The sequence below is a fragment of the Polyodon spathula genome, chromosome 17 (genome assembly GCF_017654505.1).
Source record: "Polyodon spathula isolate WHYD16114869_AA chromosome 17, ASM1765450v1, whole genome shotgun sequence".
NCBI classification, from domain to species: domain Eukaryota; kingdom Metazoa; phylum Chordata; class Actinopteri; order Acipenseriformes; family Polyodontidae; genus Polyodon; species Polyodon spathula.
Window position 1 is genome coordinate 4,709,540 of NC_054550.1, and position 18,317 is coordinate 4,727,856.

The window sequence follows — 18,317 nt, forward strand, 5'->3', positions numbered from 1 at the left end:
TCTAATCAATTACCATGCTGTGGCACAGAATGCAAAGACAAGAGGCTGAAATTCATTTCTGTATTGCCCAGTTGTTGATTATATTTTCTGTTTCAGTGACCCCAGTAAAAGTTGGGGAATCGGCAAGAATCCTGTCGGCGGAGTGAACTCTTAATTCCTGTGTTGTTCAAGAGTCCTGGGTGATTCTAAGAACTGTTTGGAGAGCGGGAGGGTGGGAGGAGAGGGAATAATTTGGCATTCTTGCATTCTAAGATAACTGTAGAGCTCAGACGGTGCCAGGAAAGATGATCACTTTTTATTTATTTGTTTTTGTTCTTTGTTTTTTAACCTCTGAACGGTACCCCCATGAGGGTAGAGTGTTCACAGCAATCAGAACAGTTATACAACAACGCAGTGACGCCTCCCACACGGGGGGGACGGGTCTGTGCAGGCTAGACCCGGGGTCAATCACATCTGTAATGCGCAATTGGTAATTGCAATTGTAATTGCTACATGATAATTAGAACAATGCTGATGTAATTGTAATTATAATTACAGTGGACCACAGGTCTGCCTGATGGCTAGCGAAGTTCCCAGCAAATGGAATCGGAGTGGTAATATAATATATACAGAAGTTATGAGAGATTGCGTCTAGTGTTTTTCAAAATATTAAACCATTTGCGAACTGTCAACCCCAATTCTTAAGCATAAAGCCACCCCTACGCTCAAAATGTAGTCCGCTGCGTGTTGTGACGACGTCGTGTATAAAATATATAATTACCCGTCCCCCCGTCCCCCCGTCCCCCCTCTCCAAAAAAAAAAAAAAACGATAACGCTGGTTTTCCACGAAATCTATACAGTGTTCAGTACACTGTTTGTTTACATCGTCAGATGAAAGGAAGTCAGGAGGAGTAGCCGAGATTTGGGCGCTGATTGGGGCCGAGCGGAATCTGCCACGCCTACAGGGAGCGTGGCCTGAGGCAGGCACCTCCGCCCGGGGCTTGAGCGACAGCGAGGCCGGAGGATTGAAAACAGCGAGCCGGGACCCGGCCAAGGCAGACAGCGTGAGGACCGAGAGAGGCGAAGCAGGGGGAGCAGTTATTTCATATTAGCAGCAGCAGCAACCGACACGGACAAGAAAACCAAGTCGAGATATAAGCCGTGTTCGTTATTACAGATTTTAGTTTTCTGTTACGCGGACTGTGAGAAATGTGAACCGCGTTACGCAAACTATCAGAGGCACATACCGGTAAATCGAAGCGGTGTTTGTGTCACTGTCAGTCCGGGCTGACTGCTGTACTAGTGAGGCGTTCTCCCGTTTCCGCGGTTACTGCTTTTTTTTGTTGTGTATTTGTTTATATTCTCGTTTTCCGTGGCCTGTATCTGTTGTAAACCCACGCCACTCGTGTGTGTGTTTTTGGCTGGGTGCGTGTGAGTATGTTTCCGCTGGACTCCCCTTGGAATATCTCCTTCGCTGGCTGCGGGTTTCTGGGCATCTATCACATCGGAGTCGCCAGCTGCCTGCGGGAACATGCCCCGTTCTTAGTGGAGAATGCGAAAAATATCTACGGGGCCTCGGCCGGGGCGCTCACCGCTTCTGCCCTGGTCAGCGGAGCCTGTCTAGGTGAGTACTGTACCTAGCACCGGTGTAGGTTCGTGTTAGAAAGTGGGACGCGCACCAAAACTTGACCCATGTAGTGTCAGATTTTGGTACAGGTGCAATCAGTTGCGATATTACTTTTTTTTTTTTTTTTTTTTGAAGTTGAAAAAAAACGACAAACAAGGCATGAGAAGTCTACTGCAAATTTGCAGAAGTAAAAAAAAAAAAAAGTGTACAAGACCCAATGTATTCCATAAGATGCACATTCACATGCTATTTTCTAAATGGTGGAAAAGTACGATCCATTCAATTAAAGAAAGACAGAAAACAACATAACGTGGCAGAGTTGAACGGGCGCTTCCCTGCACCCCTGCCCTGAGCCGAGTACCAGGTTTGAGGCGCATCTGACAATAACGGTGCACAGTTTGTTTTTATTGTTAATACTTCCAGTAGGATTTATTTACTGGCACAAAGGCAGCTGATTTTGCTGCTGTCAGAGTATAGCGACACAAAACACACACTTCATATAACAGAGCCCCGTTTCACTTTCACTAAACCACCAATAAAATACTTCTCATCCCTGATGGTGTTAAACTACTGTATTTTGGGGCTTCACCCTGGCCTTGCACTGGTAATAGGACACCCTGGAAAAGGCTGCAGCCTGGAGATTTTAGAACATAAGAACATAAGAAAGTTTACAAACGAGAGGAGGCCATTCAGCCCATCTTGCTCGTTTGGTTGTTAGTAACTTATTGATCCCAAAATCTCATCAAGCAGCTTCTTGAAGGATCCCAGGGTGTCAGCTTCAACAACATTACTGGGGAGTTGATTCCAGACCCTCACAATTCTCTGTGTAAAAAAGTGTCTCCTATTTTCTGTTCTGAATGCCCCTTTTTCTAAACTCCATTTGTGACCCCTGGTCCTTGTTTCTTTTTTCAGGCTGAAAAAGTCCCTTGGGTCGACACTGTCAATACCTTTTAGAATTTTGAATGCTTGAATTAGGTCACCACGTAGTCTTCTTTGTTCAAGACTGAACAGATTCAATTCTTTTAGCCTGTCTGCATATGACATGCCTTTTAAGCCCGGAATAATTCTGGTCGCTCTTCTTTGCACTCTTTCTAGAGCAGCAATATATTTTTTATAGCGAGGTGACCAGAACTAAACACAATATTCAAGATGAGGTCTTACTAGTGCATTGTACAGTTTTAACATTATTTCCTTTGATTTAAATTCAACACTTTTCACAATGTATCCGAGCATCTTGTTAGCCTTTTTTATAGCTTCCCCACATTGTCTAGATGAAGACATTTCTGAGTCAACAAAAACTCCTAGGTCTTTTTCATAGATTCCTTCTCCAATTTCAATATCTCCCATATGATATTTATAATGTACATTTTTATTTCCTGTGTGCAGTACCTTACACTTTTCTCTATTAAATGTCATTTGCCATGTGTCTGCCCAGTTCTGAATCTTGCCTAGATCATTTTGAATGACCTTTGCTGCTGCAACAGTGTTTGCCACTCCTCCTACTTTTGTGTCGTCTGCAAATTTAACAAGTTTGCTTACTATACCAGAATCTAAATCATTAATGTAGATTAGGAATAGCAGAGGACCTAATACTGATCCCTGTGGTACACTGCTGGTTACCACACTCCATTCTGAGGTTTTTCCTCTAATCAGTACTTTCTGTTTTCTACATGTTAACCACTCCCTAATCCATGTACATGCATTTCCTTGAATCCCAACTGCGTTCAGTTTGAGAATTAATCTTTTGTGCGGGACTTTGTCAAAAGCTTTCTGGAAATCTAAATAAACCATGTCATATGCTTTGCAATTATCCATTATCGATGTTGCATCCTCAAAAAAATCAAGCAAGTTAGTTAGACACGATCTCCCTTTCCTAAAACCATGTTGACTGTCTCCCAGGACCCTGTTACCATATAGGTAATTTTCCATTTTGGATCTTATTATAGTTTCCATAAGTTTGCATATAATAGAAGTCAGGCTTACTGGTCTGTAGTTACCTGGTTCAGTTTTGTTTCCCTTTTTATGGATCGGTATTACGTTTGCAATTTTCCAGTCTGTCGGTACCACCCCTGTGTCAAGAGACTGCTGCATGATCTTGGTTAGCGGTTTGTAAATTACTTCTTTCATTTCTTTGAGTACTACTGGGAGGATCTCATCCGGCCCAGGGGATTTGTTTATTTTAAGAGGTCCTAGTCCCTTTAACACTTATTTAAAACTGGATAGGAACTGGATGACATGTGGGGCATGTTGTCAGTATCTTCCTTTGTAAAAACTTGTGAAAAGTAATCATTTAATATATTTGCTATTTTTTTTTCTTCATCTACGATTTTGCCATTTGTATCTCTTAAACATTTAATCTCCTCTTTGAATGTTCGCTTGCTGTTGTAATATTGGAAAAAAACATTTTGGAATTGGTTTTAGCTCCCTTAGCAATGTTCATTTCTATTTCTCTCTTGGCCTTTCTAACTTCCTTTTTGACTTGCGTTTGCAGTTCCGTTTTGTACCGGTAGTAACCACTTCGTTTTGTTTTACTGAGCTGTGTGAGCTGTTCTTCCACAGTACAGTAGCCGGTTGGCTCAGAAGCCTATTTTTTGTACGCTTTCATTCTGCAAAGCCATACAAGCACTGTCTTTAACAGGCTTGACATGGACCTGTTTACAAGCTCATTTAAGACCGTGCCTGCCTATCTACATACCTGCCTATCTACATACCTCTCTCAGTAGTTTGTAAGTTTTGACAATTTCCTGTTTTTACTGCATTTTAAGGAAGCAGTAAACATTTCTCTGCAGAATAAGCCTGCTGGGAAATGTGGCTCTGTTTTTACTGCGATATAATGTGGCAAGACTGCATAGAGAGTTTAACTAGGAGTTTCTCTTCCAGGTCTGATACAACGCACAAAGTTAACACACTCAAGATTAATAACAGTACAGGGCTGTATGTTTTATGACGCAAACTTTGCTGTCGCTGCATAGTTACTGTTAAATACTAATTCATGTACAGTGGCTGAATTGCCGCTGTTGTGCACAGCATTAAAATGTCAACGGCACGTCTTTAAAAAAATAAATAAATACCGCAACAGATTTATAACAAGTTGATTGCTATATGTATATTTTTTCAGTTCCGTGTGCTGCTGTAATTAGAAGAGCTTGTGTGCTGTATAATAATCAAGCCGTGACGTCATGGTCATAAAATCAGGGTGAATCCAAAGACAATTGAAAATGAGTCATGGAAACGCTCTGCTGTACTGGACTAAGTAAACCAACAGCAGCATATTGTCTTCTGTAAATGCCGTGCTTCACCCTTGCCCTGCCTGCTGCACAAACCCAGTGTGTTTGGCCAGTAAAGCAAGTAGTGATGCCGTGAGTGACATACCTGGACCATTGTTTCCACCCCTGCATTGTCGCTACAGTGCTAGGCAGGGCTGTGATCTGAGCCAATCACTTGACAATGCAGGGGTGGAAATTCCAGGTTTTCATTAAGAGCTTGATTAGCCCCAGTGTGCAGGTAACAAGCTCAGGTGTCTTGGCTAACATAGTAAAACCCGGAATGGATCAGACTTCTACGCAATGGGAGTCTTCTTGCCATCGCTGCGTGTTTCTGCTGATATTTATGTCCTGGGGAGAGGGTGCACCCTTTGTTTACTTACCCAAAGCGATCCTAAAATAGCCTTTCTGGGAACAAAGGGTCGTTTCTGGGTCACATTCTGACAGTAGTTATGAGCTGGCTCACAGTCCAGCTCGGGATACCCACAAGTCTTGTTTTTATAAGAACAAGAGCAGCTGGGATGAGTAATGAAACGATCTCATGATGCCGAAGTCCGGGGGGGGCACTGGTGTTGCAGTTCTGAGTTCTCTATACTAGACTGTATTGAATTAGCTGGCTCTCAGATCCCCAGTACAGCACTGAGTTCTCTACACTAGACTGTATTGAATTAGCTGGCTCTCAGATCCCCAGTACAGCACTGAGTTCTCTATACTAGACTGTATTGAATTAGCTGGCTCTCAGATCCCCAGTACAGCACTGAGTTCTCTACACTAGACTGTATTGAATTAGCTGCTCTCAGATGTATTGAATTAGCTGTCTCTCAGATCCCCATTACAGCACTGAGTTCTCTATACTAGATTGTATTGAATTAGCTGGCTCTCAGATCTCCAGTACAGCACTGAGTTCTCTATACTAGACTGTATTGAATTAGCTGGCTCTCAGATCTCCAGTACAGCACTGAGTTCTCTATACTAGACTGTATTGAATTAGCTGACTCGCAGGTATTGGTGTTTTTTTAGGTAGTTTTGCTGAGTGAACAATTTGCTTGTTTGCTGAAATGAAGTCAGTGATGCAGCTTTATCAAAGGTAACTTTGAAAGAGCTGCTGAACTTTCATATTGTGTATCAGGGCGAGGAACACGGTGCACTTGTTTTGAGACCCGTCTCAGTGCTGTGTGTGTTGTACTGTAACCCTTTCTCTCTAGCTGAGTGGGCTTCTTCTACTGCCTGTTGCTCTCCAACACAGACTGCAAACTCCGTGAACCGAGCCAGTCCTGTGCGTTTGCAGGCCAGATTCTGTGGTGGAAACTGTACAGCACTGCAGTGCGTATGGAGACGATTTTGACTAAGTTTTGAATAAATTACCTGACACTGCACACACTCTACTGTAGAAATAATACAGCTGTTGTGTAATTTTTTTTTTTAAATACATTATTTATATACATATTTTTGTATTACACAAATACATATTTTTCTTTTGCTCTGTCTGTGCAGGGGAGGCCGGGGCAAACATTATTGAGGTTTCGAAGGAGGCTCGGAAGCGCTTCCTGGGGCCCCTGCACCCCTCCTTCAACCTGGTGAAGATCATCAGGGGCCACCTGTACAAGACCCTGCCAGCCGACGCACACCTGCTGGCCAGTGGCCGCCTGGGCATCTCCCTGACCCGTGTGTCGGACGGGGAGAACGTGCTGGTGTCCCAGTACAACACCAAGGAGGAGCTGGTGCAGGTGAGCTGGCATGAGATCACACAGGGGTGGGGATAGGAGTCCTGCTGCAGAGCGCAATACCTGGGATGGGAATAAGACTGCTATTGCATTATCAGTAACAAGACATGGGATGGCAATAAGACTCCTGTTGCGTAGCAGTTTCATGTTTTAGTACAAGATTGATTAGCCTCAGCGCATAGGTAACAAGCCCAGACTTGTATGTCTTATTAAACTCCTAGTGAAACCAGGAATGGATCACACCGCTCTAAAACGGGAGTCTTATTCCTATCATTGTAAGCGATTTCGGCTGGAAAAGAAAGGCTCTGTAGTTCTTTTGGGATTCATTAGACGTGAGCAATTGGCTCTGACTGGTGTTGAAACGCTCTCGGGAACGCTGTGGTGACGGCCGCTGTGTTTGTGTGTTCACAGGCGTGTGTTTGCAGCGCATTCATCCCGGTGTACTGTGGACTGATTCCTCCAACTCTGCAGGGCGTGGTGAGTCACACGTCGGCTCCTTCACCTGTTTCTGCTGCTGATCACAAAGTGTCTTGATGGAACGGGATGGGGGGTGGGGGGGTGTTCATTACTGTAGGATAAGGAGCGGTTTGTTTTTTCATTCTGTTGCAGGGCAGACTTCAAGGTGTGCATCCTAGTCTGGTGCTCATCACTGTGTACACCGAAGGCGGCACTGGCCTGCTTGACTCGCAGCAATAGCTTTATCTATGAGAAGTCTGTATCAGTTCTCAAGCGATTATCAGCACTGCTATCAGCCTGCGTTGCACATACCGGCAACACTGTAAAACAATAAGGACATGACTTCATGCATGGCATCGATTCAGATACAGCACTGCAGTGAGCATTAACCCTCTGGGGCTGGTCCACCACGTGGATCAATATGCATCAATCAAGGGAACCTTTGGCCAACATCAGGAAGTTCCTTTGGAAACCGGTCTCTAGAGGAGACTCTATTGAGACGTACAGGAGAGAGAGAGAGAGAGAGAGAGAGAGAGAGAGAAGAAAGAGAGAGAGAGAAAGAAAGAGAAAAGTGCTGGGAGGGAAGGAGGGTGGCAGCTAGGCCCAGCCCACATTGAGTGCTCAGTGGAGCTGTCATGTTTCAGTAACAGGCAGCCTCACCCTACAGCTCTGTGTGTCCTCGTCCCAAAACCAGGGGAATAAGCGTTGGAATCTCGTCCATTGATCAGCGCAGAGAGACTGGAGGAGGCGAGTCTCTTTAGAATGAAAAAGAATCCAGGGTGCTTGATCAAGCTCTTCCAGACCGCTTCTGGATGGCAGTTGATTTTATTTTGGGGGATTTAAAAAATGTTCACATGTTTATCTTCTCCTTTAGCGGTCCATTTATTCAGCGCCTGTGAGGTGCGTCAGGTCCAATTTATTTTCACACGCGCTGTTTATTTCACACGTGTGGTTTAAAAGTAATTGTATTCAAAGTAAAACAGGTTTAAAAGACTCAACAGGACACCCAGACTGCATCTCCAGCCCCGCCCCACCCCTTGTCCACTGTATTTATCACATAAATCTTCATAGTCGTGCATACTGATAAATCCTCTCCTGATCACTCGTTTTAACACCAAACTTCTCAATAATGTGATCCAAGTCATTATTTTATTACTATAACATCTCAAAAAGCTCTGCAAATGTCCGTGATATTCTCCGAGCGCTGGATGCGGAAGCAGCTGTCATGTTTCTTGATGTCCGTGCTAGGGCTGTGGTGCAGGGCCTCTGTGTGTTGCTCAGATCCGCCCCCTTTTTTTTTTCTGCTCTCAGCTCCTGTAGGTCTCACTCTGCCATTGAAAGGTTTTCTCTGCTTTTTCTGGAGAAAAAACGACTAGGTACCTGTGCTTGACGTCTTTTTGATCAGACCGGAAAGGGAAAATTGTCATGTCCATGTGCTTTTTGTTTTCAAAAAAGAGCAAACCTTTTCTGCCTTATTGTGTGTGCGTGTGCTGCATTCCTAAAATGCAGCCAACTACAGGAATTCCAAACTTGCTGATTGATTTTCCTGCTGAAGTGACTTTCCCCAGAGCTGTAACTGAGCCACTGTGGAGGCCTGGCAGAGGGGACGGGAGGTGGGGGGGGAGCTCCATTGTGTAACCCATCCCCCACTTCTACCCCAGGAGGATCCTGTTTTTTTCTGTTAGGACACATTGTTTCAGTTGAAACAGGAAGTTACTTGTTGGGTAAGAAGCTGAAGTCTCCAGACTTTAGTGGAAATGTTTGTCACCTATACTGAAGTCTCTCAAGATTCAGGCACACTTGCTTCCCTGAACACGGACCCTGTCCCTGATTCTGTGGTTTGCAGGCTAATGGCAGCACAGGAGAACTGAGAAGTTTCAGAGCTTAAATGTAGCCACTTTAAGAAACAGCCCTTGTGGGTAACAGTGTTTTGTGTTCTCTCTCTCTCTCTCACACACACACACACACACACACAGGGACACAGTGTTCTTTTACATTATCAACAGAAGCTGTGTGTTAAGTTATATTGCTTAAGGGTGCCCTTGACCCCAAACTGTTATCAGGAACTACAGAAAAAAAACTGTGTCCTGGGCTGCGTTCCTTTGTAATCCCCTTCCCCAGTGCAGCCTCCTTTCATCCAGCCTTGGACTGCCTCCAGCGTTGTTTGGAGGGTGTTGTTTACAGCTCTCTGTCCAGATTTCGATTGGGACAGCGGCCTCACAAACATGCAAGTGATTCTCAGAAACAGAAGGGGGGGCTGCTGCTTTCTGGGCTGTTGTGAAACAATGTTTTAATGAATCATGTTTCAGGTGACACACATATAGGGACAGAGACACATGTAGATACACTGACATACATACAGAAACACAAACACATATATAGAGAGACCGAGACACACACACACACATATAGACACATACTGTGTGATTGATATTCCTGTATTTAGTCTGTTTGTATATTTTATATATAAATTTTTATTTTATTTTTTTTTAATTTGGACTCTGCAATTATATTTTCTCATTTTCTCCCCAATTTGGAATGCACAATTATTTTTTTATTTGAACCCGGCTTGCCGCTGCCACCCCCCCCCGTGCTGACTCTGGAGAGACGAAGACTGACACGCGCGTCCTCCGAAACGTGCCGTCAGCCGTCCGCTTCTCTTCACTCTGCAGACCCGCCATGCAGCCACCTCAGAGCTACATGCACGTGGAATGCGCCCGGTATGGTGTCCCAGCGACACGGACGTCCCTGCCGGCTGGAGTCGCCTCCCCACCCCGGGCAGCGCTCAGCCAATTGTGCGCTGCTCCCTAGGAACTCCCATCGGCAGAGGAGTAGCCTCCACACGGAGTGACTACTGAATGCGCCACTCGGGAGCCCTGGTTTTATTATTATTATAATAATATATATTTTTAATCTGACTATATATTTTAACATCTGACTCATGCTAACCTTTCTGTGAGTGTGAGTGTGTGAGAGAGAGAGAAAGGGGGGGGGGGGGGGTTAAAAAAAAAAAAAAAAAACAATTGCAATCATTCCAAATATTAGAGTGCTGGCAGAGGGAGCCCTGTGGAGCTGAGCTCATCCAGATAAGAGCTCTGTGCACGGGCTGCCGGGAGATGAGAACTAGGGGAAAGGTCTCTCCTTCTCTCGGCTGCAACACCCATTCACTCTGCCTCGCTTTCACACTGCCTCGCCTTCACGCGGGGAGGGCCCGCTGTATCAACACTACAGCTGGCCTCCTGTTTTTAACATGCTTGTCTTTGACTAGTTAACAAGCGTGGTGGCAAACAACGATCAAAAATGACAGCAGAGCATCATACAGAATCCAGTAGGGCATGAAACGAACAGGAAGGTGAATCTCGGGTAGTAATAATATTCAGAAGTGACCCTGCCCTGTGCTCCTGTCCTCAGAGGTACGTGGACGGAGGGATCACAGATAACCTGCCACAGTACGAGCTGAAGAACACCATCACCGTGTCCCCCTTCTCCGGGGAGAGTGACATCTGCCCTCGAGACCCGTCTACCAACATCCATGAGCTGAGAGTCACCAACACCAGCATACAGTTCACCCTCACCAACCTGTACCGGCTCTCCAAGGCTCTGTTCCCTCCGGACCCCCAGGTACACTGCACTGCATAGACTGGACAGTGTTACGCTACACGATTTGCACTCTCAGTGCTAGAATAGCCTGCTTGATCATCTTGTGTGTCGTTTTATTTCCTCTTGCTGCAGGTGATGAAGGTCATGTGCAAACAGGGCTACAAGGACGGCCTGAATTTCATCAGGAGAAATGGTGAGATGCTCTTCGTTACTGCCTCTCATTCCAGTCTCAGTCTCTCTGGCTGTCGGTACAGGCAGTAAGAGCCAGCAGTCCTGTGAATTTTTGTACAAGCAGAGGTGTTGTTCTTTTTTAAAATCTCACTGCGTTGAAAAGATGTTTTTAGATGGCTCTCTGCTGCTATCTTGTGGCTGCTCGTGAGCACTGCAGATTAGCCTGTTGGAGAAAACAGTAATGATAATTTACAATGCACTTGTGGTTTAAAAAAAAAAAAAAAAATAATTATATGTAACTTTGATCTGGAAAAAAACACAAAATTCGTACTACTTAGATCATTTACATTTGGTGATCTCGCAAAAGGTTGGACACGGCGAGTTTTTTTTGTGTCCGTCAAAAAAAAAAAAATAAAAACATCTATTGTTTGATAACGCACACACAGACAGACCCAAAGTTAATGCGTCCCGACGGACGCTTCAAGTCGAAGGACATGTCCCCTGGGAGTGCAGACGACACCTCTCCTCCGTCCTCTACCTCCGCCTCAGACCGGGGGGCTACTGGTGGAGGAGGGACACCACCACCTCGTCCTCTCTCTCGTACTCCGTGCACCCATCACACCGCCTGGAGGATCACATCTTCGAGCACCTGCCTCCCAGACTGCATCGAGGTACAGGGGAGAGGGGAGAGGAGAGGAGATGGGGAGAAGCCTGAGTTCTTAACATTTTGGTGTTTTTGCTGCATTAACTATAGCAATGCTTTTTGGATTTGTCCCCTGCTGGGGTCAGGCACCATGCATTGCTGACTCTCTGTCTCTCTGCTGCCCCCTGCAGCTCTGGTGGAGGCCTGCAGGGAGAAGAGGAGTCTCTTCAGCTCCATGTCCAACCTGCTGCCAGTCAGACTGGCCTCTGCAATGATGCTGCCCTACACCCTGCCACTGGAGTCTGCTGTGTCCTTCACTGTGAGGTACAGAGCGAGGCCTGTCTGCATCTCTCTCTCATGGACTATTTAATGAATGTACACCATTAAGGAGCAATAGATTCTTCTTCTTCAGCCTGGTAGGCTGTCCCGTGCATTTCTAATTGTGTCGTCCCCGACCCCCAGGTTGCTGGAGTGGCTCCCGGACGTCCCTGAGGATATCGAGTGGATGAAGGCGCAGAGCTACAAGGTGCTTCACTACCTGCTGAGGAACGCCAAGAAGAGTCTGAGCCACCACCTCTCCACCAGGTCAGCAGAAAAAAATACTTTCAGTATAAAGTATACGTACATAGATTTAAAAAAATAACCCTTTTTAGTGCCGTGTCTGATATAGGAGATTTCCTGTTACTCTCTTTCTACCCTATATATATGTGTGTGTGTGTGTGTGTAGCTATATAGACGGATATTAGTGCTGGTGTTCTTGCCCAGTGCCTGACCCTGTCTCCTCTCCCCCTGCAGGCTGTCCTATCATCTGGAGCTGCGCCGCTCTCAGTCCCTGCCCCTGCCTGTGGGCTCCGGGGGCTCCAGCCAGCTGCTGCAGGGCTGGGTGAGGAACAACACCTCTGTGATGGACCTGATCCTGAAGGTGGAGGAGTACCAGCGCCAGCTCCTCCCGGGACTGTTGTCTATCAATCTGGACATGCAGGCCTCACTGTGCCACGAGGGGCTGGAGATGAGACCTCTCAGGCCCTCCCTGCCCCAGGACACAGGCACTGCTTAGGACAGACACTCTGCCTTCTAGGACCCCTGCTTCTCTTCAATCAGGCAGTACCCTGGACAACCTGAATACCTTTAAGACCCCTCTTGTTTTCCAACACACTGTCTTAGATAACTAGGCCTTCTCAGGGCCTGTCTCTTTAAATCAGGCACTGCTCTGGACAGAGGTGCTTTGTAGGAGCCCTCCTCTTCCAGCAGGCACTTTCCTGAACAGCCATGCCTTCCAGGACCCCTGCTCCTTTTCCATCAGGCACTGCTCTGGAGAGCCACCCTGTCTTCCAGGACCCCTTCAGTATCCTAATCCTCCAGGTGTACTGGTTAGACTGAGTTGGAAACCATTCTGAACTGGTCTAACGCTAGGAGGCGGTACTGCGTGTGTGTGTGTGTGTGTGTGTGTGTGGAATCCAGCACGTTCGCGAGGGTCCCGTGTGACATCAGTGCCTTCCATAAAAAAACAAAAAGCAAACCGCAGAGTAAAAGAGCAGCTCTGAAAAAACACAAGATTCTCTGCTACACATGAGGGGGGGGGGGTTAAAATATATTTTTAAAAAATCAAGAAATCCTATATTTTATATGTAGATTGAGAGCAATGGAGTTTTGAAGTGGATTAACCAAATTTGTGGATGATTAATAATAATAATAATAATAACAATAATAATAATGAGTGTGAAAATAGACTTGCAATGGTATAACCACTGAGGACCGTCAATACCTCTCTCACTTGCTTATTAATGTTAACAGTATATTATTCATCTCCAAAAACCTTTACATTTTTCCCTTTAATAAAATTTGCTCCTGTTGCCTATAAAGCTTGTCAAAGAAATGGCTCACGGAAGGAGGCTGCATCTTATGTGTGTGTGTGTGAGTATGAGACACGCCAGTTACTAAAGCTTATCTTTTGGAGTTCCGTGATGCTAAAGACTCAAGATCTCAAACCTCCAATGAGTAACACACCAGCAAGTTAAAGAGCAAAATGATATGATTAACAAACGGGACTAACTTCCCCTTGTGTGTGATACAGTCCACTGTGCTGGGCTCGGCCTCCCTTGTGTGTGATGCAGTCCAGTCCGCTGTGCTGGGCTCAGCCTCCCTTGTGTGTGATACAGTCCACTGTGCTGGGCTCAGCCTCCCTTGTGTGTGATGCAGTCCAGTCCACTGTGCTGGGCTCGGCCTCCCTTGTGTGTGATGCAGTCCACTGTGCTGGGCTCGGCCTCCCTTGTGTGTGATGCAGTCCACTGTGCTGGGCTCAGCCTCCCTTGTGTGTGATGCAGTCCAGTCCACTGTGCTGGGCTCGGCCTCCCTTGGGTGTGATGCAGTCCACTGTGCTGGGCTCGGCCTCCCTTGTGTGTGATGCAGTCCACTGTGCTGGGCTCAGCCTCCCTTGTGTGTGATGCAGTCCACTGTGCTGGGCTCAGCCTCCCTTGTGTGTGATGCAGTCCAGTCCACTGTGCTGGGCTCGGCCTCCCTTGGGTGTGATGCAGTCCAGTCCACTGTGCTGGGCTCAGCCTCCCTTGTGTGTGATGCAGTTCACTGTGCTGGGCTCAGCCTCCCTTGTGTGTGATACAGTCCAGTCCACTGTGCTGGGCTCGGCCTCCCTTGGGTGTGATGCAGTCCAGTCCACTGTGCTGGGCTCGGCCTCCCTTGTGTGTGATGCAGTCCAGTCCACTGTGCTGGGCTCAGCCTCCCTTGTGTGTGATGCAGTCCACTGTGCTGGGCTCAGCCTCCCTTGTGTGTGATGCAGTTCACAGCCTCCCTTGTGTGTGATGCAGTGTGCTGGGCTCAGCCTCCCTTGTGTGTGATACAGTCCAGTCCACTGTGCTGGGCTCGGCCTCCCTTGGGTGTGATGCAGTTCACTGTGCTGGGCTCAGCCTCCCTTGTGTGTGATACAGTCCAGTCCACTGTGCTGGGCTCGGCCTCCCTTGTGTGTGATGCAGTTCACTGTGCTGGGCTCAGCCTCCCTTGTGTGTGATACAGTCCACTGTATGTGATGCAGTCTAGTCCACTGCTGGGCTCAACCTCCCTTGAGTGTGGTGCTGGCCTCAGCTCTCCAGGTTTAGATGCAGACTAACCTTGCCCTGACAGACCTGTATTTTTAACTGACCAGCATTACCTCCAGTGTTCAGATCCTGTATAATCCATATTGCCAAGCTAAGCAATGCAATCTTTTATGCTGTAGGTGGTATTATTATTATTATTATTATTATTATTATTATTATTATATTATTATTTGAATTTCTATGCAAGTGTCAATGCATATCCTAAACCTTCTGCCTCAGTCTTAATTTTCTAAGTTGAGGAGAGACTATAAAACAAAAACAGTATTAGAATATATATTTATTGATGTAAATATATAACTTTTGCATTTAGTTTGAGTTAATGTATATTCAGGGTTATTAAACTTTAACAAAGAGGTTGGGTGGGTGAGGGTTTTTGTCATTTCAAAAGCAATCTCTTGATTTAAATTTGTCCTGAGTTTTGATTTTCTGGGTGAAAGGAGGTTAATTTAACAGCCATCTGCTTTTTATAGATAGATATGTAAAGAGAGAGGTGAAATTGTTTGTATCCTGTGGCAATGATGTTGCATTAAAATTAGCAGTGGATAGCAACTTGTACAGCGCCTGTATTTTCTCTCTGCATATTGTACTGGACGTGTGAGACAGATGCACACAGACAGACGTGCAGTTTGAAGGTTGCACAAGATAAATGTGACGCGGGCAGGTGTTTGTGTGTGTATATGTAATATTTGTGTTGAACTATCTTTGCTACCTAAATTGAGCCCTTCCGTTTTAAATTAAAAAATAAATAAATAAATAATCTGTTATGATTTATTAAAAGTTGTTATTTTCTAGGTTTGTTCAGCCTGGTTTTTGTGTGATTGTAATTGTTGTGTTTGTGTTTCCGAGCTGTGTATAACCCTGCACTGTGCTGTACTATACTGTGATGTATTGCTATAGCAGTTTAAGCGACTCCCCTATCTTTAGCACTGGTAACCTCTGCAAAATAATACGATCAGTCGGTTATTCGATGTAGACACAATGTTCACGTATAAGTTTTAAAATACTAAACTATACAATTTGCAAAATCAATAATAATGATGAGAATAATAATAATGCCAAAAAAAACAAAAAAAAAAAAAATGACGTTAAAATACATCTGCATGCACATCAAACAAACAAAGAAGGATCTTTGTCCATTTCCGGATTGGGGAATCCGTCTATCGTGCAGTGGGAGGCAGTGCCTTTGGCACAACTAAATGAGAGAGAGGGAGGGACAAGGAGAGACGCACCTGCAGCCACAGCACACCTGTGTCAACCCCGGCGCTCACTTGACAGAGCCACGGCCGAGCAGCTCGCTAATAAAGGTAAGACCGCAGTAACGACTCCCGGGCCAGTACCGAACTGGAACCAACTGCTTTGATCACAAGAATTGTTGCCCGAGTCGAGTTTAACGCACCATGATCTGCTTTAAATGGCATGATTGCTTTCACAGTTCCAGAGGGCAGTGGCTGACTGGTGTAGCTCAGGGTGCGTGTAAGCAGTGCGCCTGAGGTATTGCATATGCTAGTGGAATGTAAATAGAAAACGATAGATTCATACTTCACAGCAGTATAAATGCTCACAGTCAGTACACGACTCCGGTAAACGCGCAGCTGTGCAGTTGGGGTAAAGTACAGAGCGGTCCTGGCAGAGCGCGCAAATTCAGCAGTATTATGCAAAAGTATAAAACTTCGGCTTTTATTAACGCGCGTCTGAAGTTAGGCGTTAGTTAACAGTACAGTTGTCCTACAGACAGTCCTCTGCAGTTTTGAGCTGTGGGACTCGGGCACCTTCTGTTTGTTTTCCACTAATCAATAAGGAGAGCCTGGCAGGTCAACTTCGTTTTTGATAAACGAGCTCACTTATTTACTTACGTGGCAAAGCAACGATTTGCTTTGAGTTTGTTTTAGTTTTATACATTGCCCCGCAACTTGGTACAGTACACAATAATCGCTTCCGCAATGCCACTGATTGCAGAGTACAATCCCTATTTTGTAGTCTTGTTTCTGGCAGAGTTTGCATGCTGGTGGGGGTCCGGCGCTGTGGTTGCGCATTGTTATCACACTGTCAGCTAGTTTTATTCCAGGACTGGTTTAATAATTTCACAAAGTGTCACTAACATGGATCGATTCCTGCAATCGTGCATGCGTGTGTCAAAACTATGGGACATAATATCTCAAAGACCCTTAATTTTGTATGTTGCAAAACACAAGGGCAGCTCTTACTGCGAGTAACCTCCTATAAAGAGGTCAATGTAAAGCACCTGACTTTACTCTGTCACTACAGCTGAGGTTTGACATACAGGAGGGTAAAATCAACAATCTGCATATCCTTCCGCTGTGGTAACGCCCCCATAGACATTAACCCTTTAACTATCACTGATCAAAGCAGGCGTCTGAGAAACAAAATAGCTGTATTGTTGATAATTCACAGAACAAAACTTGGCAAGAAATCTTTTTTTTTTATTTTTTTTTATTTTATTTTGCCAAATAAAACAATTAAACCCTGGCATCATTTTCTCAAGCACCTGGCTGAGCAAACAGACACAGGTTTAAAAGCACTCGGCAAGAACAGTGCATGTTTTCTATTGCTGTTCTGTTGCTGGTCAAGCACGACAGGATCTGTAAGAGGTTGTATTTAAAACGGCCCATGCTGGGAATGCGCTTCATTTTAACTGTATTAATATCTGCAGGAATACACGTACTGACGTATACTCCTATCCAAACGACTGGCCTTAAAAATGACATTTGTGCTGACTTAAAAGAATCGATTAACAGCCAGATTGACTTAATGAGCCTTTCTTTTTACTCCAGCAAATGATGTGTTGTACACTTAAACTATTTGAACTCAAAGTTTATACTGCACTCTTGGGTCTTCCAATGAATGCTACAATGTGCGCTTGTATTCAACTTTCACTGTCATATGTGATGGTCTTTTTCAAGTAATACAAAAACACAATCAGTGTGTGTGTGTGGCTCCATGTATTTTGGGGCTCGTTGAACAAAATATCTAGTGACATCCTCACTGTTGAATTTAAAGGGCTAGCAGTAAACACAAAATAAATAAATTCAGAATGAAAAAAAAACTCATCTCATCTCTGGAGAGAACAACTCACTTAACTGATTACCGATCACAGTATAGTGAGTATATGAGTGAGAATCACAGTATAGAGAGTATATGAGTGAGAATCTCAGTATAGAGAGTATATGAGTGAGAATCTCAGTATAGAGAGTATATGAGTGAGAATCACAGTATAGAGAGTATATGAGTGAGAATCACAGTATAGAGAGTATATGAGTGAGAATCACAGTATAGAGAGTATATGAGTGATATATAGAGAGTGAGAATCAGTATAGATTTTATATGAGTGAGAATCAGTATAGAGAGTATATGAGTGAGAATCACAGTATAGAGAGTATATGAGTGAGAATCTCAGTATAGAGAGTATATGAGTGAGAATCACAGTATAGAGAGTATATGAGTGAGAATCACAGTATAGAGTGTATATGAGTGAGAATCACAGTATAGAGAGTATATGAGTGAGAATCACAGTATAGAGAGTATATGAGTGAGAATCACAGTATAGAGTGTATATGAGTGAGAATCACAGTATAGAGTGTATATGAGTGAGAATCACAGTATAGAGTGTATATGAGTGAGAATCACAGTATAGATTTTATATGAGTGAGAATCACAGTATAGAGTGTATATGAGTGAGAATCACAGTATAGATTGTATATGAGTGAGAATCACAGTATAGAGTGT

General features: G+C 44.8%; 2 protein-coding genes across 2 annotated transcripts in view; both read left to right on the forward strand.

Annotated features, from left to right (window-relative positions):
• Positions 1–873: 873 nt before the first annotated feature.
• LOC121329755 (patatin-like phospholipase domain-containing protein 2) lies at positions 874–13,557 on the forward strand. Its single transcript, XM_041275505.1, is given in 9 exon segments — positions 874–1,603; positions 6,364–6,596; positions 7,005–7,070; positions 10,461–10,670; positions 10,782–10,924; positions 11,394–11,491; positions 11,655–11,787; positions 11,926–12,048; positions 12,259–13,557. Coding segments are annotated over 9 exon segments (1,455 nt in total). The 5' UTR covers positions 874–1,416; the 3' UTR covers positions 12,521–13,557.
• A 747-nt stretch (positions 13,558–14,304) lies between these two features.
• cracr2b (calcium release activated channel regulator 2B) overlaps positions 14,305–18,317 on the forward strand; it is a 13,759-nt gene continuing 9,746 nt past the window's right edge. The window contains exon 1 of the mRNA XM_041275504.1: positions 14,305–15,877. The gene's annotated coding sequence lies outside the window, so the exon portion shown is untranslated. The remainder of the gene's footprint in view (positions 15,878–18,317) is intronic.